We start from the raw sequence: 25,641 nt of genomic DNA, 5'->3' as shown, positions 1-25,641 counted from the left end.
GGAGGCTCAGGGAGAAGTTTGGATTGAGAGAGAAAGGCCAGGAATGCAGGCAGGGTCAGTGATGAGTCCTTTGCCTGTCTCCACCCTTGAGCCTTATGGTGGCAGGTGGCTATGGTTTGCGTGTGAAATGTCCCCCACGGGCTTCCGTGTGTCAGGGTTTGGTCCCCATCAGGTGGTGCTGTTTTAGGACATTTCAGAACTTTTTGGCAGAGTCTGGTTCTGGGGGATAGACTTTAAGGGTTATTATCTTGCTAGGATCTGGGCCAAGATCTTAGGGGCTACCACAGAGAGGGCCTTCCCCACCACGGTGGCCCATAGCCTTGAGGCTGTAAACTAAAGCACGTCTGTCCTTTCCGGCGTTGTTTCTATCAGGCGTTCTGTCACAGCCACGAGGAACAGAGGAGCACAGCTGTGTTTGGAAGGTGCTAGAGTGCTAGAGACGTCCCTTCTTCGGTCTTTGACGACAAAGCACAGGGGCTGACTTGGGCGATAAACTCTACCATGCCACTGTTTACTGCATAAAGGTAAAGTCTGAGGGGGAGACGCTCACTGTGAAAGGCGTACTCAGCCAAGCCTCACCACCCGAGTTCCATCCCGTGGTAGAAGGAAAGAACTGAGTCTTACAAGTTGCCCTGTGACCTCCACATGCATCCTGTGTCATGTGAGCGTCCCCTTTCCAAACATACATGCACAACCGACCGACTGACCAATCGATCATCAATGTAATTAAAATTGGAAAAGTTGGTGGGAGCCAAGGAAATGGCTTCATCAGCAACGTGATAAAAGCCAGGTGCAACAGGGATCATCTCTAATCCCAGGGCCGGGGGGTGGAGACAGGGGGCTTCTGGGAGCTGACCAGCCAGTCTAGCCCAGTTGGCAAGCTCCAGGTCCTAAAGAGAGACCCCATCTCAAAAAACTTAGCTGGAAGGCAGCAGAGGAGAGGCACTGGCATCAGCCTCTGGCTTCCACATGCATCGCAGAGGTGGCTCACATGCACAGGTACTGAGCCTGGGCTGCACAGCGGCCATCTTGCCTTCCTGGAGCTGTGGGTAGGGAGAACGACGCGGGGAAGCAGCCAGCACCATCGCCAGTGAGCATTACCTATGATGGAAAGGAAGGCTTTGGCCCTGGCGGGCTCAAATGCGCTCCCCCGGAGTGCCGCCTCGCACACGTACATCCCGGTGTCGGCTGATGTCGGGTTGACGATGGTGAGGCGCCTCCCGTAGCTGTGCAATCCACTCGTGAGTCGGACCCCGTTTCTCTTCCAGTGCACACTCAGCTCCTCCAGGGGCCTGCGAAAGAGCAAGGGCATCGGTGACAGTGGTGAATCAGTAGTTGACGGTAACGATAGTTCCAGGCACTCAGCACCAGCCCGACAAGGCTAATTCTACCAGGAACCATGGCGGGTTGAACAATGGACATTTAAGAATCAATCCAGATCCAGCTCCCCTCCTTCACGGCTCACCTCAACGAGACATTCTGCTCAAGGGCTATTGAGCAAGGATAGCTAATTGCGGCATCAATGGACCGTACATGCTAATGATTCCATTTGCCCAGGAAAAGAATGCTTAAAATAAATACTACTAGGGGACCCACAGCTACATGGGAGGTGTTGCCATCTAAACTTCAGCCTGGAGTGCCCAGGAAGTAGGCATGCCTGGGATTACACGGGCTAGAGGAGCTAGCTCTCCTTGCCTGCTCAGGAAGGCTCTCCCCACAGCATGGGTCATTTTTGCTGAGGAGCACTCTCCATCACCAGGAGGTAAGCTGCAAAGCTCCATTTACTGCAGAGGCAGCGTGAGGAAGCATCCAGCAGGAGGTTCCCTGCATGCCCCCCACATGTGACATGCAGTGCCCCAGGATAGGTGAGCCCACTGCAATGGGAAGTGTGGGGCTCATTTGCCGTTCCCCACATCAGCATCTCCTCACAGGAGGATATGGAAGTACAGGGTCTTTCTCTTCTGAGTGTGTGAGTGTACGTGTGTGGATGTGCATGTGAAGGCTAGAGGCAGGTCAGAGTGGATGTTGTTCTCATCACTTGCCACCTTATTTTTCGAGGCAGGGTCTCTCACTAACTTGACGTATAGGCAGGCTAGACTGGCTGGCCAGCAGGCCCTAGGCATCCTCCTGTCTCTGTCTCTCCAATGTCAGGGTTACAGCAGTGAGATACCATGTCCAGCTCTTACAGGGATGCTGGGGAACGGAACTTGGATCCTCACACTTGTGCGGTGAGCACCTCACTGACTGCGCCAGCTCCCTGGCCAATAGTCCATCTTCTCTGTCCTTTATCTGAAAGGCCCACCATCATGAGTACTTTGCATTTTCGATTCCCCTCCTCTGGAGTATTTGCATATTCATAGTGAGATGGCATGGGGAAGGGACCCAAGTCTCAACATGAAATTCATTCTTGCTTCGTCTGCACTTTACACACTTAGCTGTCTTTTTAGTGCATCTGTGTTTTGACTCTAACCCATCAGGCACAAGAGATCAAGTTCAAATTTTCCACTGTGGCTTTGCATCAAGGCTCAAAGATCCAGATTTTGAAGTATCTCAAAGTCTGGGTTTCCAGAGGATGGATGCTTCCCCCACCCCAAACACACACATGTTCCCACACCCAGAGCACACACCATACCTGGCATTGGCTATGCACTCCAAGGTAGTCTCACTGGACCCTGCGACCACACTTCTGTTGCCCGGGGCAACCACGATAACGGGGCCCATGGCTTCATGGGTGCCGGTGTCTCCTGTGGAGAAAGAAAAACATGCATGGAACTTCCCTCAGAGTGGGAGATGGGGTGACTGGGGAGGGACAGAGGCCTTGTAAGACAACATGGAGAAGCTCAGGGAGGGCGGTATGTTCACACTGCCTCTGGCCCCTGTCAGAGGGCATGTGATGGAGTCTGGGCACAGCCAGCTTTGCCTGCCGGCCACCTGCCACCGCTGGGTGCAGGGTGCAGCAGCAGGCTTTCAGGGCCTTGGCGGTTTCCAGAATGCTTCCTTTATTTATTTATTTATTTTCCCATTGCTCTAAGCGTTTGCTTACTGAGATCACCTGGCAGACCCATGGTGGCAGTTAATCTTCATTGTCAACCTGATGACATTTATAATTGCCATGGAAACAAACCGACGTGCCCCTCTGTGAGAGGGTTTCTGGAGTAGGCTAAGAGAGGTGGGCCGACCCACCCAGAGCGTGGATGGCGTCGCCCAGGGCTGGGATTCTGAGCTGACCATGAAGGAGAGAGCGAGCTGAGCTCCAGCATCAGTCTGCTTCCTGTCTGTGGATGCTCCGCCAGCATGATGGACTTTTGCCTTCAAACTGAGAGCTAGAATATACGCTTCCTCCCAGAAGCTGCCCTTGTCACAGCCTAGCATGCTCACTATTTTCTAATTAGATCAATTGGACAAATATGTAATGAATTGGGAACTCCAGTAGGCATGGGGGTAACTGAATCAGCCTCTGTGGTTCCCCGGATGTATGAGAGTGGGAATAAAAACAAAAGCAAATGCCCTCTTTGGTTCCTCACAGTGAACAGGTGCACACGGACAGTTGTGACTACTCAGAATTCTGACCTGCGTGTACACAGCCATGGAGAGGGATGGTCAGAGAAAAGAGGATCCTCTGATCTGCACAGGCTTTTCCTGGGGCTGAGCTGGGGTTCCTTTCTTAAGGAAGAACTGGTTTTAGATTAGAGGTGCATATAAAGAGGAGGGGGATGGAGCAGTTGGCTAAGTCAGTGCTTGTCCTGCAAGCATGAGGATCCAAGTTCAATTCCTAGACTAGAGAAGCCAGGCATGGTGGTGCAGAATTCTAACCCCAAGGGGGCAGGGACAAGCAGATCCTGGGGGCTTTTGGCAAAGTCTGTCAGCCTGGCCTGTGTGGCAGGTTCCGGGACAAAGAGAGACCCTGTCTCTCTTTTTAAGAAAAAGAAAAGAAGTGGGAGCTAGTGCTAGTGAATGCTAGTGCTCAGGAGGCAGAGGCAGGTGGATCTCTGAGTTTCTCTGTCTCAAAAATCAGGCGGAGGATGATTAAGGAAAGTACTTGTTAGTAACGTATACATACATGGACACATATGTGTACTACCTACCCACTCCTGCACATGTGCACAAACATATTAGCACATAACACACACACTTATGTAAATAATGATGATTAAGTACCTGGGGCAGGCAGGGCCAGCAAGCACACTTTCTTAAACATATACATTGATTTAACAATGGGAGGTCTATTTTCACACACCTTTAAGTTCCTGGGAAACAAACAGGCAGCCCGGGCCTTCCCCAAACCCTAGGCCCCTGAATTTCCCTCTGGGATCCCCTGAGACTCTTCCTGCTGGCACCCTCCCTCAGAAACTTCAGCGATGGCTTGCCAGATGTCAGCCTGTCTGAAGGCCAAAGCGTATACTAACTGCCAATCTGAGGAGCAGCCGGCTTGTCACCTGTGAAAGTCGCTGATGAGGAGAAATGGCACAGGGAGCTAATATTTGCAAATGGTTATGAGGAGTGAAGGAGAGCAGCAGTGGGAGCAGAGGGGTCACTGAGCAACGCGCCCGCTTGTCATTTATCACCACGCAGCCACCACAGCAGAGAGGGAGCCCAGGTTCGGCGGAGGTCACCCCCTGGGGAAGATGGTCTGAGCTGGAACCTCTCTTGCCCAGGCCAAGCAGAGAGACCATACAGCATGCACCATTGCACAGCAATGTCTTGTAAGTAGAACCACAGCCATCTTTCATAATCCCAGCTGTGCCTGCTGGCAAATGGTTCCAGCTGGGATTGTTGACTGCTCAGTTCCCGCCTACAAGTAGAGAGGATCATGGGAGCTGTATCTGAGTATCCAGTCACCACTCCTCTCAGCCAGCTGTGTGCTAGTATGTCCTGACTGTGTACAGTTTTGGGGTCAGGATGTGTGTGTGTGTGTGTGTGTGTGTAGCTAGAGTATACAGGTTGGGGGAGATGAGGGGAAGGGACTTTTGTCTATGCAGCCTCGGGGAAGCCTACATCCACACTTCCAGCACAGCTGCCCCTCCCCAGCGCCCTGCCTGTGAGCTTTCAGTGGGAGCTTTGGTTTGTCCTTGGCAGGAGGAGGGTACAGGCATGGGCAGCTCCCACCCCTGCCAGGAGACCTATCTCGAAACAGCAGGTGAAGCTGGACGCTGCAGCAGAGGCGCCTCCCATCCTGGGTTCACGAGGATGTGGGCCATTTACTGGGCATCTTGCCTTAAGCACACACAGATCCAGTACTGCAGGGCACCCTCACCCAACGGGGCAAAGGATCAGTGGAGGACTTGCTCCACTCAAGGTCACCATGTGTCAGCCTGTTGTTCTCGACCCCAGGCCCCCTGCCTCAGCTCCTGCATCCTTTCAGATGATGCTACGAACATACTGGACACCGGTGAGAGAAGACGGGGAAAGGACTTCAGGTCATAACTGCGGTGTCTGCCCGAGGCCACCAGAAAGGTACCTTGACCGTGGCAAGGTCAAAGCAAGGCCTGAGAAAATACTGATTGCAGCGCCTGCGTGGTCACTGCTGAAACTGTAAAGCAATGCAATAAAATTGTGCTTAAGTAATTGAAATCCAGACATTCCGACAGCAAGGAGAGTGCTCATTATAGCACATTGTTCTGATATGCTTTCTTCCTGTAAAAGGACTTCTTCAATTTTATTTATTTACTCATTTATTTATGTATTTTTTTTATTTATTTACTCATTTATTTATTTATTTCTAGGCACTCTGAGATGTGCTGGCTAATCTTGGTTGTCATCTTGACCCATCTTTCAAGAAGGAGCCTCAGGAAAGGATTGCCTCCATCAGATTGGCCCATGGCTATGTTTTCTTGCTTTCTAGTTGATATAGGAAGGCCCAGCTCACTGTGGGCGGTGCCATCTCTAGGCAGGTGGGCCTGAGCTGCATAAGAAAAGCAGCTGACAGTGATCCAGTGAGCAGCTTTCCTCCATGGCTCCTGCCTCTGCTCCTGCCCCAGTGTTTGCCTCGACTTCCCTCAGTGATGGACTATGACTGGGATATCTGAGCCAAAGAAACCCTTTCTTCTGCAAGTTGCTTCTCTCCCAAGGCACTTGACACAGTAACAGAAGGCTAACTAGAACAGATGACTCTCAGATTCTAATCTTGCCTCCAACCCTCCAGCACTAGGATTACAGACATGTCCAACATGCCTGGTTTCCTGTGGTGCCGGCGGCAGAACTCAGGGCCTCGGGAATGTCAGACAAGCACTCTACCAACTGAGCATCATCCTCAGCATCTCAGGTTTTTAATTAAAGTATATACACACAGGTTTAACACACTCAAACTAAAATGAGACAACTCCTCCCTGTTGACCGAGGACGAGTGCTTCTAAAGCTTTAGGAATTTAATGTTGTGCGTCCACTGTTAGTGTTAATTCACCAACTTTAAGCATAAATGGTTAATGTTCTGTGTGAGAGAGGAGCCTTGAGCTCACGTCTCTTCACATATCACCCATCCTCTCAGATAATGCTTTAGTTCTGCAGTTTACAGGTGGGCTGTTCCTCGCCATAACATTCAAGTTTGTGTCAGGAGTGCACCATGAGGTGTGTGTGTGTGTGTGTGTGTGTGTGTGTGTGTGTGTGTGTGATATTAGTGCATTTAAATGTACTAAAAGACACACCCCCATATATATAAACTTGAATTTTATATATAGTTAATACACACACACATTTGCACACTCCTTTGGAAAAGCAAGGCAACTAGAAGCTCCAGAACAAAACAAACATCTTTACAAAATAGAAGCTCGACTGTTGAATACTATGTGGTCACGAAGAGGATCGTCTTTGCAGAGCAAAAGCAACATGAATGCTGTGTAGATATCTCAGTTTTCACTAATAGTCACACAATTAATAATCTACAGTCAGACTAGACACCGCCACGACGCTGGAACAGGCTGTAAATGTCGTTAGCTTCAGTGCTGGACAACTATGGAGGACAGGAGGGACAACTTGGGAGAGCAACGGGTGGGGCGAGCTGAAGGGAAGTGCTTCCCATCCCACAATGCAACAAGGGAGAGCCAGGCTTGGTTCCCAGTAGGCCGTGAAATAGGGGCATGCGAGCATGCATACAACACACACACACACACACACACACACACACACAACCTTTGTAACTTTAAAGTACAATCTTTCCTTCTCTCTCTGTTTATCTCTTGGGTTGTAAACAGAGCGTTAAAATAAGCTTTAAAAGTGAAAACACTTTCTTTTGCTCTCTCTTTCTCTCTCTTCTATGTGTTCTGGGGGTTGAACTCAAGCCTGGTGTGTGACAGGCTCTAGAGCGGAGCTACACTCCCGATCCCTCTAGTGGAGATTTTTCCCTTTAATTTTGAGACAAGTCTTACTAAGTTGCCCATCTGCCCTTTTTCTCATTTCAGGAGCTTCCTGCCTTTGCCTCCCAAGTAGCCAAGTCTCCAGGTCTCAGTCAAGCTTCTTTACTTCTGGAGTCCAAAAGTAGCTGAGAGGTAAGATGCACTCAACAAATCCTCAATGCTGTGTTAATTTTCTCTAAGTCAGGGGGCGTTGTATGTATCCTGCATATCGCAACAGCAGCAAGATTCCAGTTAAGAAGCAGCAATGGAATAATTTCATGGATGGGGGTCTCCAGAACATGAGGAACTGTAGTAAAGGGTGCAGCGTTAGGATGGCTGAGAACCACCTATAAATAAACTGTCTTGGGGCCAGCAAGCTGGTTCAGCAGTAATGGAGCTTGCTTACAAGTGTGGTAATCCTCAAAACTCACATAAAAATGGAAGGACAGAATCAACTCTCCTGTTGTGCCCTGCTCACCTTACACATGTGTCATGGAACATATGCCCACATGCATCACACACACACACAACACACATGCACACACACACACACTTAAAAACCACTAAGTACTCTGCAAAAAAGTTGTCACTATTGCTTCACCACTGTCAATGTTCTCCGTAACAAACCTTTTCCTGAAACCACATACCGATGTACAAAGGATATTTCCCCGAAGAATAAAAACATGTAGGCAAGATAAGAGGAATTCTGCCTCACTAAGCTCCCTCTGCAGAGCTGACTTTTTCCCTGCACAGTTCACAAACGCAGTTATTTAGTCACAACCTGGGGAGACAGCATCTCCCCCTATGGAGGGGAAAGGTGAAAGAGACAACTTTAGAGCTGTCCTCTTTTGTGTGTCTGTGTGTTTTGGGGTGTGTTTGTGTGTGTGTGTGGTGGTGGTGGGTACATGTGCATATGTGTGTTTGCCTGTGGAAGACAGTAATCTCTGGTATTACTCCTTGGGTATTGCCCACCTCCTGCCGTGCCCCCAACTTTTATTTGCTTGTGTGAGAGTTTATATGTGTGTGTGCAATGGTGTGTTTGGAGGTCAGGAGACACCTTGCCAGAGTCAGCTCTTTCTTCCCACTATGTGGGGCTGGAAACTGGACTTAGGCTGCTAGGCTTGGAGCCACACACACCACCCACTGAGCCATCTGGCCGGCCCCGCTTTCCTTTGAGACAAGTCTCTAACTCTAACTTTCCAGGTTCACCAGCTGAGTGTTGAGCCCTGTCTCCACTTCTGCTGTGCTGGGGTGACAGTGTGTGCTACCTGCCTGGTCCTTCCTTCCTTCCTTCCTTCCTTCCTTCCTTCCTTCCTTCCTTCCTTCCTTCCTTCCTTCCTTCCTCCCTCCCTCCCTCTCTCCCTTCCTTCCTTCCTTCCTTCCTTCCTTCCTTCCTTCCTTCCTTCCTTCCTTCCTCCCTCCCTCCCTCCCTCTCTTCCTTCCTTCCTTCCTTCCTTCCTTCCTTCCTTCCTTCCTTCCTTCCTTCCTTCCTTCCTCCCTTTCTCCCTTTCTCCCTTTCTCCCTTCCTTCCTTCCTTCCTTCCTTCCTTCCTTCCTTCCTTCCTCCCTCCCTCCCTCCCTCCCTCCCTTCCTTCCTTCTTACTTTCTCTTATTTTTAAACATGAGTTGGGGGGGGTCAGACTCAGGTCCTCAAGACAAACGATCTCCTCAGCCCCACACTTTCTTTTACACAAAGCTGTTTCCTAGTGAAAGCTTGCCTTGTCTCACTTAACCAAAAGGAAATGGAACAGAAAACTCCCTTCTTAACCACGTCCTTAAGGGAAGGCGTCACAGAATTCTCCATTGAAGCTGGCTAAGCTGGTGTGGTAGTTTGAGTGTTATTGGCCCCCTTGGGCCCATAGGAAGTGGCACTATTAAAGGGTATGGCTTTGTTGGCGGAAGTGTGTCATGGTGGGGGTGGGCTTTGAGGTCTCACATGCTCAAGCTTTGCCCAGCATGTCACACAGTGTCCTGCTGCTGCCTGCCGATCAAGATGTGGAACTCTCAGCTCCTTCTTCAGCAGCACCATGTCTGCCTGCACACCACCACGTTTTCTGCCGTGAAGATGATGGACTAAGACTCTGAGCTGGAGGCCAGCCCCAGTTAAATGTTTTCCTTGATAATAGCTGCCGCGGTCATGGTGTCTCTTCACAGCAGTGAAACCCTGACTAAGACAGCTGGTATGGGTGTCTGGGGGTGAGGACACTGCATCAACACAGGCTCTGCAGGTCACAGACGCCAGCACCCACAGACTGGGCAGCGTCAGAGGAAGAGAGAGGAACCCTTTAGATGAAGCTGCTGTGTACTCAGAAATGAACCTCACAGCAGGGAAATTGCCCAAATCCCAGCCATCACTCCCCACAGGAACCTTTTCACGACTGAAGAAGCTAAGCCAGGAAAGGTTGCCCCGGTTACTTTTCATTAGAAAGGACATTGAAAGAATAGTAGGGGCCAGGCAGATGGGTAAAGGGCTTGCCTTGCCGTCAGGACAACCTGAGTTTGAGCCCCAGAACATGTGAAAAGATAGCATATGGAGAGGGCTGGCACTGGCCAGCCAGTCTAGCACACTTGATGAACAACAGGCCAGCGAGAGACTATGCCTCAAACAAACATGGTGGAGAGCGCCTTAGCAACAACAGCTAAGGGTCTTCTCTGGCCTCTACACATGTGTACACAGGTGCATGTGTTCACACATGAACACATACATGCACACACATATACATACTCACATGCATACTCACACTCTCCCTTACACAAACACACACACTCACATCCATATACATATATCCTCTCTCCTACATACATACTCAACACACCACCCTCTCTTATACACACACACACACACACACACACACACACACACACACAGCAAGTGTCTCAAACAGGCAAATACACATTTCAAGGCAATCCTAACTGCCAAGCTTCTAGGTTATTGCAGAGACAGTGGGACAAATGAAGATTACCACATTTCCCTGCAAATCAGGTGCTTTGACAATCAACATGTCTGGAGACATGGGCCTCAGTAACACAGGAGTGGTGGTGTTTGGAACATAGACCTTGGGGTGGATGAAAGGAACTAGCCATGTTGATGACAGGCAAGGAGCATGTTGTAGAGGCACAGAGAGTGACTGGTGAGGCTGGAGCCTCGAGCAGAAGGAAGGGAGAGTCAGATGCTGGAGGCTAGGCTCAGCGCTAGCCTTGTAGGTACTGCGAGAATGCCGAGCTTTACTCCAGATAAGGAGCTGAAGCCTCAGGAAGAGAGAGGCCCTTGTTTTAGACCTCAGCCTGGCAACTATGAGGGAATTAACTCTTATGGCAAAGGAGCCCCAGTGAGGCCAGCCAGGTGGCTGTAAAACCAGGGTCACCCAGCAACATTGGGGCCAGGAAGTCTGAGTGCTAGAAGCACCTCGATTTTGGACATTTTCAAAGGCAGAGTTCCAGCATTTGCTGATGGAACTGGCTATGGATACAGAAAAGTACCGTTTCTGAGTAGGTTAAGGCCTACTCAGCGGCAGGGGTTCCGTTGCTTTACAGGTGAGATGCTGGTTCGTCAGTCAGCCCCTGGTAATGGCCACTCACCTATCCTCTTCTCCGGCCCACTACCATTGCATGTAAGGAAGCTGTCACTTCCTGAGGATTGAGGGGGCTTCTGTTTCAGCCCCGGGTGGTCTTGGGAGGGTGCTCCTTGGCTTAAAACCGAGCACTCTGGAAACACTGGCCTGTCGGTCCTGAGGGCATGCAGTGACCTCACCACCCACTTGCCCTTGACTGCTAGCCCAGTCTGTGTCAACTAAGGCATGTGGCCAGGTGGCACTGGGGGCCTGGCCTTGGAACCAGACTGCTGTTCCACACACGCCCACCTAAAGCTCAGGTCTCAGAGAATTCAGATCAAGTTTTCTCTGCTCCACCACCAAGGGCCGGGTCATAAGAGGAGAGTTTAGAGGGGCTGGGGAGCTGGCTTGATGTACAAGCACCGAGACCCAAGTTTGGTTCCCCAGCAGCCATGTAAAAGCCATGTGTGCACGAAGGATGCTTGCTAATTGGTGCTGTATGCACTAGAACATTTGTGTATGTGTGAGTGCATGCATGTATGTGTGTGCATGCATGCTTGTGCAGGAAGGCTTATCACAAATTAGTGCTCTCTGATGCCCTGGGAAGTATGCATATGCACACACACGTGTGTACACGTGCGGGAAGGATGCTCAGCAATTAACCCTGCATGCACTCGGGTGGCATGAAGGCTGTTGTGAAGCTGAGACCAGAGCTCTAGGTTTCCTGCGTCCTCTGGCCGGCGGCCTATTTCCCACCATGGCCACTGTGTGGCCGAGATCAGGGATTGGCGCCTGCTGCAGAACTCTGAGCTCATCCGGTTTCTTCAAAGACCTCCACAGCTCATTAAACTCACGGCTGTTCAGGAAAAGCCTCGGCCTGGAAGAAGTGGGATTTTCCAGAGCTTTTGAGGATAAAATCCTGTAAGCTCCCCGTCCGAGGGCCCATGTAGTACTGAGCGGCCCTGTAGACTTGTCTCAGGAGGCCCCAGAAGCCAGCTCCTGGAGGGGAGACCCGGTTGTCCTCTCACCAGGCCAGCAATAATGAGGTCCATTTTGTCCACACCCAAATTATGCTGAGTCGTTTGTCCCAGACACAAAACTCAATACATGACTTTCATGTAACATGCATGCTTCTTATGTTTAAAGGGACCTGTTATATAAGAGGTAGCTTTGTCATCAGGAAGACTAAGCATAACAGCCACCTTAAAGGACCCTCTGGGTTTGGCTTTTCAGAGCCTAAGTCTACAGAGCTCTCAGCTTTGTTGAACTTCACTAAATGAAGTGCAGCGCTGACTGGGCAGGGTATCTACCAGACCTTCTGAAACCTCTAACTCTTCCTGTTCAGGCTGGAAGATAGCTCAGAAAATGCTTGCCCTACAAGCATGATGACCTGATTTTGATTCCCGAAACCCACTTTAAAAAGTCAGGCCCATCATTGCATGCTGTGATCCCAACCCTGGAGGGGTAGAGATGAGAGATCCTTGGGGCTCCCTGGCCAGCCAGCCTATTTGGTGGGCCCCAGGACAGTGAGAGCCTCTGTCTCAGAGAAAGGATGGATGCTTTTAAGGTTGACTCCTGACTCCTAGATTCTCATATCTATGCTCACACACGTGCATGCATGCACCTCTCTCTCTTTCTGTCTCTCTCCCTCTCTCTGTGTATATGTCTGTTTCTCTCACACAAAGAGACACAGACACAGACTCACACACAGACACACAGACATACATACATACAATTTCTGTTCCATAAGTAAATGGTGAGATGCTTACAGAAATCAAAGAGAAAGTAAGACCAAAAAGAAATTCAACTGGACGTTAAGTTGAATCTTCAACCTCCAGTAAGAACAGTGTTTACTGAGGGTGTGACCCAATGAGTGGGATAACAGCTATGACTCCACCCAAGGGGCCGGGGAGATGCCTCAACACAGACAGGTGCTTCTTGTACAAGCCTGACAGCCTGAGTTTGATCCTGGAACCCGTGGAGAAGCGGAAGAAGAGACCTGAGTTCTCTGACCAGCACTGCTGGAGTGTGGCACACACGCCACATCAAACACAAAATAAAAATCAGTGAGAACGAGCTACCTTACAGCAAGTGCGTTGGCCATCTGGGAAGGGTAGGAGGGTCCACTGTCCACCAGTCCGGCATCTTCTCCAATCACCTCGCCTCATGAGGCGTCACAACCTCCCTGGCATGTGCATCCCTTTGGTAATACAGAGACACGCGTGTCCCCGCTTCGTGGCGGGCAGGGACGGCGGTGCCTCACGAGGTGCTTGTCAGAGGACGATGCGAGCACTGCCCAGGTGCGGCGGCTGGCTGCCGCTGTCACGTCACTCTCGGGGCAGTTGCTGCCCGTGGCCTTCCCTTATACCCGGAGGGGCTGGGCGTGGGCTCCACAGAGAAAAGCCAGACGTACTGGTGTGTACCTGCAGCCCCAGTGCCGGGGAGGAAAACAGGAGGGTCCCTGGGGCCCAGGCGCCCACCAGCCTAGCCGGTGGGCGCTCTGGAAAGCTTGGAGAGCTCTGGCTAATGAGAGACTATCTCAAAAACTAGGTGGGCAGTGCCAGCGGGACAATAATCCCTGAAGTCATCTATCTTCCATGGGCACTGCATACACACATCACATGCATACAGCACAGGTGATGGTACATGTGTGTATGTGAACACACATGATTGCATGGTGACTGGATGAGGCATAGTGACCCATCCTTCCAGGGGGACGGCTTGAGCAGGAACACAGGGAGGTATTCATCGGCCAGAGGGAAGAAAAGGCATTTGAAGAACAATAATGAACCTGGATCCAGGCACAGGTTCACTCACATACGTAATCCCAACACTCGGGAGGCAGAGGCAGGAAGGTAGAGGGCAGCCTAGAACGCATGGCAAGACCCCGTCTTAAGACAGACAGACACATAGAGACTGGAAAATGATTCATCTTGGAAAATGCGTTCATTTCTCGATGTGTGGGGGATGGGGGGTGGGGTAAGAGAGTGTGGAGGCCCAGGCTGAGGAGTCTGGACTTTACTCAGAAACGAATGGGAGCCAAGTGAGTGTGTGTATGAGTGTGGTGTGGGCCTGTGCATGTGAGGGTGTGCACCCCTCGGTGCACAGGTGGAGATCACAGGCATCCCTGGGTGGTGGTCTTTGTCTCATTTCTGGTCTGAGACTGGGTCCTTTGCTTGCTGCTGTACGAGGCAAGCTCCCTGGCACTCTCCTGTCTCTGACTCCCATCTTACCTCAGGACTGCTGGAATTACAGACATGGCTACTGCCTCTGCCTTTATGTGGGCTCTGCGGATCCAAACTCAAGCCCTCACCTTTGTAAGTCAAGTACTTGACCTGCCAAGTTCTCCCAAGCTCCTCTTTGGTTGCTGTTACTGTTTTGTTGAGATAAGGTTTCACATGCCCCAGGCTAGACTTGAACTCACTTCGTAGTCAAGAATAGCCCAGGCAGGCGCTCTATCCATGCCGCCTGCCCCACACCCTCCTTCCTTCAGTGCTGGAGCACAGTGGCCATAACCCACTCTCTCTGACAAGGAAGCGACTATAACAGGCCGGTCTTTGTTCGTGACCTTCCCTCAAGCATTATCAGGGGGCTCAGCAGCTCTCCAGGATGAGTTCAAACAGCTCAGAGACATGGTGCTGCATGAAAACCTGGACCGTTTTCTGTGCGTCAGAGGTCCCTGGAGCCACTTGCAACTTATGTCTGCCCTGCAGCGTGTAGTGGCCTGGCTGCAGGATTAAGTGCTTTTCCCTGGCAGCGAAGCATCTCAGAGCAACAGGTTTGCGGTCGCTCGCAGCCTCCAGGACCCCCGTCTCCATAACTCTAACTGTAACTCGGAAACCCCCAGGGCTCATAATTTTTGAAAGACTTAGACAAGCACATATTTCTCTAGTAACACAGAAATTAGTTTTTGAGGGTGCAGCAGTGAAAGATGTACAGGGAGCAGGCGGCCCCAGGTCATTCCCCAGCCTCCAAGAGGCACATTTCTTGAGGCAAAACAGGGTGCTTTCAAGATGTGCTTTAGTGTGAAAAACTGAAGTCAACTGCTGACTTTTCTCCTGACGGGAAAACTATGTTCAGTAATGGACAAACTCTTCTCTTCTCATTCCTTCTTTCTCTAGACTCACTTTCTCTGTGTGTGTGTAGGAACATGCTGCTCATTAGTGGGAAGAGATGACATGACATCCTCAGGTATTTACTGCTCCTCAGTTTCCATCCTTCTGTTTTCTGAGGCAGGGCCTCATTGGACCAGGGTTCACAATTAGACTAGGCTGGCTGCTCAGGGAGTCCCAAGATGCTCCATCTCCATTCTCCTGATACTATCCTCTCGTGCTGGATCACACGCCTGTACCACCGTGCCAGCTTTCCACATGGATTCTGGGATGGGGCTCAGGCCCTCATGCTTGCACAGCCAGCGTATTACCAACTATAACAGCTCCCAGCCCCTGTTTTCACCTTCAGTGAACACCCACCTGGCTTTGTAATGCTCGCTCTTTTTTGGATGTGTCTAGGCTATGGAAGTGTTGTGTAAGGAAAAGTCTAAGGAAACTTTTCCATTTAGTTAAAAGCTGTTTCCCTTGTCCTCCCCCAGATGTACCCAACTGTGACCCTCAAGGATCACAAAGGCTTTGTGATCCTGCACTGAGGCATGCTGGGATGGGAAGGAGGGCCTCAGGGACAGACCCAATTCCCAGAGCTCCAGCTGTTCCCTGGAGCCGAACCAGCTCTGGTTGGTTGGCTCCATTCTTCTTGTTCATTGTCCACCAGTAAGAGGGAAAGAAAAAAATGTCAGGAAACACATGAGGGCATCCCACTTGCAATTTCATCTTTACGTGCGTTCCTTATTTCAACACACTCCTGGTCTCGTCAGTTGACAAGAGATGATAAATAAAAAATCAGGACAGCTAGACAAGTAATCCAACTACTACTTTTCTTCTTGTTCGTAACATAGTTGGGAGCTAGTACATTTCAAAATGAAAGGGATGTAGCAGAGGGTGTGTTCTCATCAGCGTTTTACTAGGCAGAGAAAAATGAAGGTGATAAAAAGCACCTCTCTGGTTGGGGACATCTATCTATCTATCTATCTATCTATCTATCTATCTATCTATCTATCTATCTATCTATATCTATCCCTTTAGTTCTAAGTGAGCATACACTGGTAAACCATAGGGAAGATCATGGGTTTGGAACTTCACAGCTGGACATGAGAGTGAGCCAGACATCAGATTCAAGAGACAAGAGTGGAGAAACCTGGTTCTTATGCAGACGCATAAATGAGTGACCTTGTGGCCAGTGGCAGGGGACTGTGTGTTTAGGAGCACACAGGGCTGCATAGATTGAGTGACAGGCCACCCTCCTGAGCCGAGGTCACTTCCACACAGTGTTCTAAAGTCACCGGGCACTAACTAGGTGCACAACAGGCCTCTCTGAGCTCCATTAAGCAGTGCCTTTAGATAACTGTCAAGACTGCCTATCTGGGCGCGGAGCCAATGCCCACCTGAGGCTGTCAGCAAGGACAATGGGAGCCTGCAGGCCACGTTGGCAGGGGCCTGTGACGCCTTAGTGCATGCTCACCCTTCCTCGTTCCCAACTCCTGCTGCAGGGGCTCCATGACAAAAAGATGGCCTCATAGTCCAACAGAAAGACATAGAAGGGAACGGCATGTCAAGCATCCTTATTAGATGGACACTGGGGATGCGGATGTGGCTTAGCTTTGAGAGTGCTTGCTGGCACACAGAAGGCCCTGGGTTCCATCCCCGGCTCTGAAAAAAACAGGCACCTGGCACAAGCCCGTAAACCCAGCTCTTAGGGGGGTGAAGACAGGAAGATCAGAAGTTCAAGGTCATCCTCAGCTACTTAATGAGTTTCAAGCCAAACCCGGCTACATGAGGCTCTCTCAAGAAAAAAAAAAGAGGGGAGGAGAGGAGAGGAGAGGAGAGGAGAGGAGAGGAAAAGAAAGAAAAGAAAAAGAGGAGGTGCAGAGACGGCTCAGTGGTTAAGAGCATTGGCTGCTCTTCCAGAGGTCCTGAGTTCAATTCTAGCACCCACGTGGCAGCTCTCAACTATCTGGTCTGTAGCTCAAATTCCAGTGGCTCAGACACTCTGACACAGCACCAAATGTACATAAAAATAAATAAATTAAAAATAAAAGAAGAGATGAACATGGATATGTTCAGTAAGCTGGCATGGAAGGGCAGGCAAATCAGCATAAATGTCGTACTTAGAAATAGCCAAGGTAGCAAATGTTGGTGCAAAGGGCAGAGAGGGAAGACAGATTTGGGGGTGGAAAGCTGGTGTGGGGGATTATGGCTCTCCGGTTCTAGTGAAGGTTGGGGAAATAGGGACGGACAAAGCTTTCTGAGGAAGGGGCTCAGGTCTGAGGAAAGCAGAGGCGGGGCATCTCAGAGAATGCCTGGTACCCAGCGAGGCTGGAGACAGCAGGAAAGAGAGGCTCCAGCTGCTAGCCGTGGTCCTCACGCTGGCACCAAGCGAGCTCTCTCCCCAGCCCCATGTTCATGTGTGACTGTGGCCACCATCCTACTGGTGTGAAGCCGCATCTCCAACATCTCTACCCACTGTGGTACCCACCACGCCAAGCTGAAAGTACACTGACTTCCTGCCTCCCCTCCTTCAGCCCCTGGTACCCCCATCCCACCTCTGCCTACGCTAAGGATGGCATCCAAGTTTACCCATGGTGCCCTGTGTCAGGGTTTACTTCCCTGTTGAAGCTGGGTAACATCCCATCATATGTATCATATTAATTGTTTCTCGTTGCTGTGCCACAATACTTGACAAAAACAACTTCATAAAGGAGGGTTAGCTCTTTTGTTATATGCTTTCATTGTACCCCCAGCTAGGCAGCAGCCCCCAGCTCTGTGAATGGTGCTGCCCACTGTTAAAGTGGAACTTGCCACCTCAGTTAATCCACTGTAGAAACTCCCCCACAAACACACCCAGGGGCACGTTCCCATGGTGATTCTAAATGCCACTGAGAGGTGACAATCAGGATTACACAGGACGCGTACACATCACGTTTTTGTTCATACATTCATGTGTCAGAATGTATGAACTTTGATTTCCAGTGATTTGGCCACTGACAATAATGCTGCTTTGAACATACAGTACGAATGTCCAGTCAGTTGTCTGCTGCCTGCTTTTTTGGGTTCAAACCCAGATGGAGAGCTGTGGAGTCCTTGGTCATTCCATAGTTTCTGTTTCGAGAGGCGATTGTCAAATTTTCCACAGCAATGCTTCAGTCTGCATCCCTTCAAGCAGGAGGGCTCCAATTCTGCCACATTTCTTTCTTTTTTTCTTTCTTTCTTTCTTTCTTTCCTTCTTCCTTCCTTCCTTCCTTCCTTCCTTCCTTCCTTCCTTCCTTCCTTTCCTTTTTTTTGGTCAGCATTGTTTGTTTCTGGACTTGTTTTATTTCCTGGCTTCAATTATAGCCATCCTGCTGAGTGTGGATGGTGGCTCTCTGGCTTTCAGTTGCATTCTCCCAGTGACTGGCAGTGGCGAGCATCCTCTGATGCGCTCCATGGCCAGATGTACATCTTCTTTGGAGAAATGTCTGATCTAACTCCTGTCCATTTAAAAAGCAGGTGGTTTGTATTTGTTGGTATTGTTGCTTTTGAGTTAGAGGAATTATCCACCCAACCATCCTCCCACCCACCCACCCATCTGTCCATCCACCTAGAATACAATTCCGTCCATGTACCCTCTCCCCGTCTCTCTCTCCTTCTGTTTGAGACAGTCCTACCGTGGATGTCCAGAACTCATTGTGCAGCCCAGGCTGGCCTAGAACTGTAGTAATCTTCCTTCCTTTACTTTCCAGATGTGGAGAATACAGGTGTGGGCCTTCCTGCTCACTTGGAAGCACTCTGTCGACTGGGTCACATTCCCCTGCCAAAGTTTTCACTCCCTTGATAGTATCCTTTCATGAATTAAAGACTGATGTTTTGCCATTTTCTTTTGATGCCTGTGGTTTTGGAATCATGCCCAAGGAACCATGGTCACATCCAATGCCATGGCGCTCTCCCTGCCCGTGCTTTCTTTGTAGTCTTTGATCTGTTCTGAATTAATTTTTGTATTGGTTGTGACATGACTCAGGGGAAGATGCTGCTGTGGTATTGCCCGCTGCAGACTCCCAGCGGAGTCTGGCAGGCATTGACAGGTGCTGGAGAAAGACCTAGGCTTATGGGTGAAAGAGGAGGGGGAGAACACAGCCATCAGGACAGGCCCCAGTGCCCCTGCAGGGAGGGCAAGTGCTCACACTGTCCCCACTCAGGCATAGAAGGGATCCCTGAGGTCTCCTGGGGACAGCAGCCGGCTCAGTAAGGCACACACAGTCTTTCCTTTACCCACACACCCTGGGATGACTATGGCACTCACATCTTTGATGGGCTCCAATACCCTGCTTCTGGAAGAAGAAGATAAGGGCCTGACCCTTCCAGATGGGTAATCTGGACCCTCATGCACTTGATCCAGTCCCTGTAAACTTGAAGGCATATGCTCTCACAAAGCCTGTGCATCCTTCAGAGCATCTGGCAAACAGTAAGTGTCTAATAGATGTTTGTTAAATTGGGTGAGTCCAGCTTTATGTTTTGCAAACACACACTGACCCCAGTATGCAAGGTTCCCCAAGTCAAGGTTCTTGCTTGTGTGTCGGATGGCGGCTTAGCCCTATTCCCCAGATATGCTTTTGACTATCTGCCAGCCTCGACTCTACATAGCGTGCAATTCACACACAGCATCTGTGACTAGAAAAGTCTCTTTAATACACAAACCAAGAACAAAGAATTCAATCCTGAGTCCCTGGTGAAAACAGAGTGTTATCTTAACAAATGTTTTGAGTACATGAGAGAAAGGAAAAAGAACAGAGGAGATAAATATGAGGGAGAGGGTCGCAGCCTGTTCAGAGACTAGCCTCAACACCGCAATTATGCCCTCTCCTTAAAATACATGAAAGATCTTTAGAAAGCCAGATGAAATTGAAGTTATTTTCCCTTGCTGCAGACCCACTGTTCAACTCACCAGCCAGAAATTGCAGCAATCGAAGCTGAAGGGAAATTCATAGTCTGGTTATAAAGAAACTTGCTTAGGAAGCCACAGAGCCAGTCATCATGCCTGGGATGGCTCTGTTTTGAAGATATTGCTGGACAAGAAGAAATAAAATAGTTTTCTGTTTCAAACTGCTCCCCAAGCCATGCAAAAAAGCCCAACAGGCCAAAGGGGTCAGAATCTGGGGAAGAGTCTTGAGGTTTCAATTTGTGCTGGAAAGATGCGTTTCATGAGTCGACCAGAGCCACACAAGTTAGAAATCTATAGCCAAATAAAACCCCTCATTTACATACTTAGTGATTCATAAAACTGAGATGCCGCCAGCTGTAATCCACAGACAGAGCTGAAGAAGTATTTTGTCAATTGCTGTATTTTCTTTTCCATGTGTTCCCAACTTAAGCACAAACACTCACTCAAATAAGCTGATGGACATTTCCTTGAAGGTACTTTAAGAGAATCTATTTTTATTTTTAGATTTTTATTTAGTTCTCTCTGTGTATTGTAATGTGAGTGTCCATGAATGTGCTTTCCATATGCGTGTGCACACGTGCAGACCAGAGATCAATGTCAGGTGCCTTCCTTTGTTGCTTGCCACTTTATTTATTTATGGAACAAGGTCTCTCATTCAACCTGGGCCTCACTGTTTTGACTAGACTGATTGGACAGTGAGCCCCAGAAGATCTGCCTGACCCTGACCACCCCCTCCCCAAATATACCAGGGTTACAGCCCTTGATGACGCCTCAGCTTCTACACAGGTCCTCATGCTTGTGTGGACAGCCCTTTATCCACTGAGCCACTTCCCCATCCCACCAATCTCTTTTCTTCTATCTTGTTTTTCTTTTGTAGTCCTAGGGGCTGAACCTAGAGCTTTGAATAAATTGCCCAGGCTGGCCTTGAACTCACTCTGCAGCCCAGGCAGGCCCTGACCTTAGTTCTCCCATTTCAGCCTCTGGGGAGCTGGGATTGCAGGCTTGTGCCACTGGACTGGGCTGGATAATCAAGTTCTTATCTATTTCATATTTGGGGAGGGCAAGGTCAGGAAGTCTTAGAGGGCGTCTGTCCTACCCAACACAAAGCATTTCTGAGTACTGTTTCCAAACCATGCATCGTAAAAAGACAACTGAGATGCTGAATGAAGCCCTCCAGCTATATTCTTTCCAGAAGAGTCTCAGGAATGGCAGAGTTCTGTCTCTCACACTGGGCATGCTTGCATTTGGATAGAGTGGAGATTCTGTCCTCCCTGACTCTAGGGGGCGCTGTAAGGCTGAATTTTCTATGGTACAATATGGCAGACTCAAAGCTGCAGGCAACCTGTGGGATGAGCCTCTGGATGTTTGTCATTCTGAGTTTGCTGCTCCTGAGCAGAGTGAGACTTGGGTCAGCATACATGTGACACAGTGGCAAGGAGCCTAGCTTGTTTCTGCTTGTTCTCTGACTCCTGTGCCTACCCCATCCATCTCTGGGAATCAGGTGGGCTACTGTCCTTGAAGAGGGGCAGAACAAACAAGATGTCAGCAGGAGCCAGGGCACAGGGATGCTTTGAGGGATGAGGAATGAGAACTCAGCGGAGCAGGAATGTCCTCTTCAGCTTTCTCATCTCTTCGTTTTGTGAGAAGCTGCTATTTTGGAATTACCCCTGGGTGTCACAACAGACAAACAAACAAATCAGGATATCTTAAGAGAAGAAAAATATTTCTTTTCCTGTCTGCCCTGGCTTCTTTTAAATGAATAAAGTCAGTCCCAGAGCGCAAGAACAGAACACTCTGCTAGAACAAGACATTTTCTGATATGACCCAAGGTTATCTATTTAGACCAACCAGCTCTCTAGTCAGTCTGCAGTGAGGCAAGGTGGGATATATATATAAAATGTCAACACAATCTCATTTATATTTTGGTCTGAAATCCACACCGGCCATAAATCTAATGTTGGTGACAGACACCACAGAATTAAGTGTATAAAAACAGTTAAGAGGCTTCCTACCATGCATACTTAACACAGGACCATAAATGCTGTGGAGCGGGGAGAACATGCCTGACAGAAATACAGCCGGGTACATCTTATCTTTCTACTATTGCTTTAACTCTCCTCCCTTTCTTCCTCCCTGCCTCTCTCCCTCCCTCCATCCTTCTCCTCCCCTCTTCTCAGTTGCATGTGGGTACACTTGCCCGTGTGCATACGTGTGGGCTCCCTGGCCAGCAGACCCCAGCGAGCCTCCTCAGGGGTGAGGTTACAGGCACACACCACTCTGCTTGGTTTTTACTTGAGTGGTGGGGATCTGAACTCTGCTCCTCATGCTTGTGCTGCAATTCTTTTACCCACCAAGCCATCTCCCATGAGCAGATAGTGCGGGAGGCAGGTGACTGAAAAATAAAGTCCTACCCAGTTCATGTAATTGCTTGAACACATTAAGAAGCTGGTCAATGTGTGCTCAGTTAAACTGTGGGAAGGCGATTGCTCAGCAGATCTGAGCCTTGCAAAGATCTGTTCAAACATGGGGATGCCAAGTGCCATCAGGATTCCAAGAGTCTCAGGCAGTTTTAAAGCCACAGGGCTTTAGAAGCTTCTTGTGTAGTGGCTTGAATGGCAGGTTTGTGGAGAACTTATAGGCGGTCCCAAGGCAATCGTGGCAAGTTGTCGTGGCAGCACTGCCACCAAACCTCTGTCTGTGCCACCAAGAAGGGGATGCCATCTATTTATTCAGAAACTTGACCTGTCTCTTAAGCCATGGGGCAGCCCGTAGCATTGTAAGATGATCTGTAAGAGACAGAGAGTAGAGAAGCAGGGCCAGGCTGCCGCACCTTTGGTACCCAGAATAGCCACTGCACCCGAGAGCAGCTTCAGCAAGAGCAAGAAGGAATGCCTGGGTGTTCCACCAGTAATAAACATTTTCAAAGTGTGACGTCAGGAAGGACAGGAATGTCCTCAGGTGACCATGAAAGGGAGTATTGAATGGGACAGAGACTGAGGTCCAGGGAGGCGCACTACATATTCCTTAACTGGGTCAGGCTCCACATGGCAGTGAGCTAGTGATGACAGTGTGTGGGAGCAGTGTGTGTGTGTGTGTGTGTGTGTAGGCCAGAGGTCTACTCAGCTGTTTCTTAGGAGCTGTGCACCTTTCTGTTGATAAAGTCTCTCACAGGAGCTGGAGGATTGATGGTTAGACTGGGATCTACCTGTCTCCATCCGCCCAGGACTGGATTAGACTGTGTACCACCATCCCTGCTCTCTCTGTCCCTCCTCCTCCTTTCCTTTTTCAGTTCTCTCTCTCCCTTCTTCTCTCTCTCTCCCCCTCCCTCTCCTTTCCTTTTTTTAATTCTCTCTCTCCCTTCCTCTCTCTCTCCCTCTCTCTCCTGCTCTTCTCTTCTCTCCATGTTTCCTCTTTTTCTGTGTGTGTGAATGTGTGGATGTGCATGCCTGTGACCACACATTTGGAAACATGAAATCCAAGGTCTTCCTTTTGGAAGCATACTTCCTACCTCATTAATATAAGAGAATAAGAGACTTTATTATCCTAGGCCAATCTGACCATAGACTAGGAACACAGTTTCAGGTTTCCTTAAATATCACCATGCTAGTGGTGATGTGAGATTTTATTAGTTACAAAGCCAAGAAAGTTATAAATCAGGTATTTACTGAAAACAGTGGAGGGGCCACAGGCAGATGGTTACAGCAAAGCTGTATGCTCTGGTATACACATAGCTGATAGCATTCTCAGCTTTCAGGTCTGTGAAAGCTAGCAGCTTGCTAAGAATATATTGTAACATTTTTTAGTAGCCACAAGGATGCGAGGACTAGTACAGGTGTGGGCAAGGAGTGGCTTTCCTAGGGACTTAAAATAGCCCAAGACAAACTGGCTCAGGACTACAACAGTCCAACTCTCTGCAATCTCCAATTTCAGACATTTGGCCTTGTAAAATCCCAGGTGCAGTCTCATTCATTCATTCATTCACTCATCCATCCATCCATTCATTCACCCATCCATCCACCTATCCATTAATTTATTCTTTCTTTCTTTCTTTTTCTCTCTCTCTCTTTCTTTCTCCCCGCCCTCTTTCATTCCTCCCCTCCATCACTCTCCAACTTACTCCTTTGAGACAGGAAGCTCACCACTTTAGGCCAGGATGGCTGACCAGAAAACTCTCTGGACCCACCTGTCTCCATTTTGGGGATTACAGACACACATGCTGTTTTATGTCAGCGCTTGGGATTTGAACTCCAGGATTGCAAGGCAAGTACTTACTTCTCTAACCATCTCCCCAGCCCATGCCCTGCCTTTTGCTATGACGGAGGCAAAAGTCAAGGGCGGTGTGTGACATGCTAGCTGCTGCCTAGGTACACAGGAAGGTGTGCTCAGCATTAGTGACTGCCATTTCCATTGCAGCCTCGCTGCTGCTGATCTCTGCGGCACTGGCATTTTCGAGGGCAATTCAACCTGTGTCTGCTGCTAAGGAAAACGAAAGCTACAGAGAATCTGTCCTGCAGTGTCATGTTTCTCCACCTCAACTGTGTTTTGCTTCACCTCAGCAGTTTCTTGTTTTTAACTAAGAAAAGTATCAGCATCTTAATCAAATAATATTTGCAGATGTGGATAAAATGTGCATATATTAATGAAATTAACTTGTGAAAGGGTTTTAATTAAGTCATAGGATTGAGGCATTTAAACTAAATAATATTATTAGCTCACCAAGGGGAATTTAATGCTAAAAAAACAAAATTTTGTTCAATTACCCAGAGAATTTAGACCAAAAAAACCTACTTGTGCTTTAATCAACTAGCCTGGCACCCCTGAAAGTTCTGGATACAGCAGATAATGATTATAATTTACATTGCCAGAGAATTCTATTAATTCTCCTATACCTTTTTGAGGTTCTATCATTAATTGTTAGGAACGCTGCCTAATCAAGACAGAGCCAGTCACCCAAACAATTAACCTGTTTCCGAAGGTGCAAATAGAGAGATAATTTATCAATTTCCAAATGTTTCTCCCCTCTGCTGCAACACCAGCCTGGCTTTTCTCCCTAAGCACTCCTTGGCTCAGAACCCGTGGCAGCCGCCTTCAGCAATCAAGGAAAAACAAAGAATGTGTTCATTTATAAAGGTCAGGTCGGTGGCTCTGCAGCGAGGAACAATCATTTGTTAACTTAGGCGAGTGCCTCAGTCACGGCCGCAATTTCCACTATCTAAAGACGTAAAATGAGCTAGATTCCTGCAGAGAAATGGCCTTCAAAACCCAATTTATTTGCGAAATTAGAGGGTGTTGTTTTTCACTGCCGAGTTGGTCTCTGAAGTGACCTAGGTATGTCCACAGAAAGCAGACAAACAAAGATTCTGCCATGCAGTATGCGTCAGGCGGGTTTGGTCTTTGGCCATTTTAAAGTGCACGCTCTTTGAAAGGATGGGCTCTCCTCATCACAGGCCTGGGGGGAGCACAGGCTTTGAGTCCTTGGGCTTCTGGCTCTGCCGCCACTAGCTCTGACCTGGAAAGCTGGTGTTTAGCCACGGCTTCCTCTCATGGCATGATACACAGGCTAAGCTTATTTTTGTGACTGTCAAGCACAGGCAGGGGGCTTGCCAAGCCTTCTTAAGACCTGATTCTTAGGACCTGCACTAACAGCTGGGTGTGGTGATGCATGCCTGCAATCCCACCGAGGGCCAGATGGGGGGTGGGGACAGGTGGATCCCGGGAGCTCACTGCCCAGCTCAC

General features: G+C 49.2%; 1 protein-coding gene across 1 annotated transcript in view; it reads right to left on the bottom strand.

Moving 5' to 3' along the window:
• The window catches only part of Sdk1 (sidekick cell adhesion molecule 1), an 898,365-nt gene that overhangs the window by 245,035 nt on the left and 627,689 nt on the right, over window positions 1-25,641 (bottom strand). The window contains exons 6-7 of the mRNA XM_060368045.1: window positions 2,633-2,744; window positions 1,102-1,292 (exon numbers count right to left, since the gene is read on the bottom strand). Coding sequence (XP_060224028.1) covers window positions 1,102-1,292; window positions 2,633-2,744 — 303 coding nt within the window. The remainder of the gene's footprint in view (window positions 1-1,101; window positions 1,293-2,632; window positions 2,745-25,641) is intronic.

The sequence above is a fragment of the Meriones unguiculatus genome, chromosome 15 (genome assembly GCF_030254825.1).
Source record: "Meriones unguiculatus strain TT.TT164.6M chromosome 15, Bangor_MerUng_6.1, whole genome shotgun sequence".
NCBI classification, from domain to species: Eukaryota; Metazoa; Chordata; class Mammalia; order Rodentia; family Muridae; genus Meriones; species Meriones unguiculatus.
This window is presented reverse-complemented; position numbering and strand designations above follow the sequence as displayed.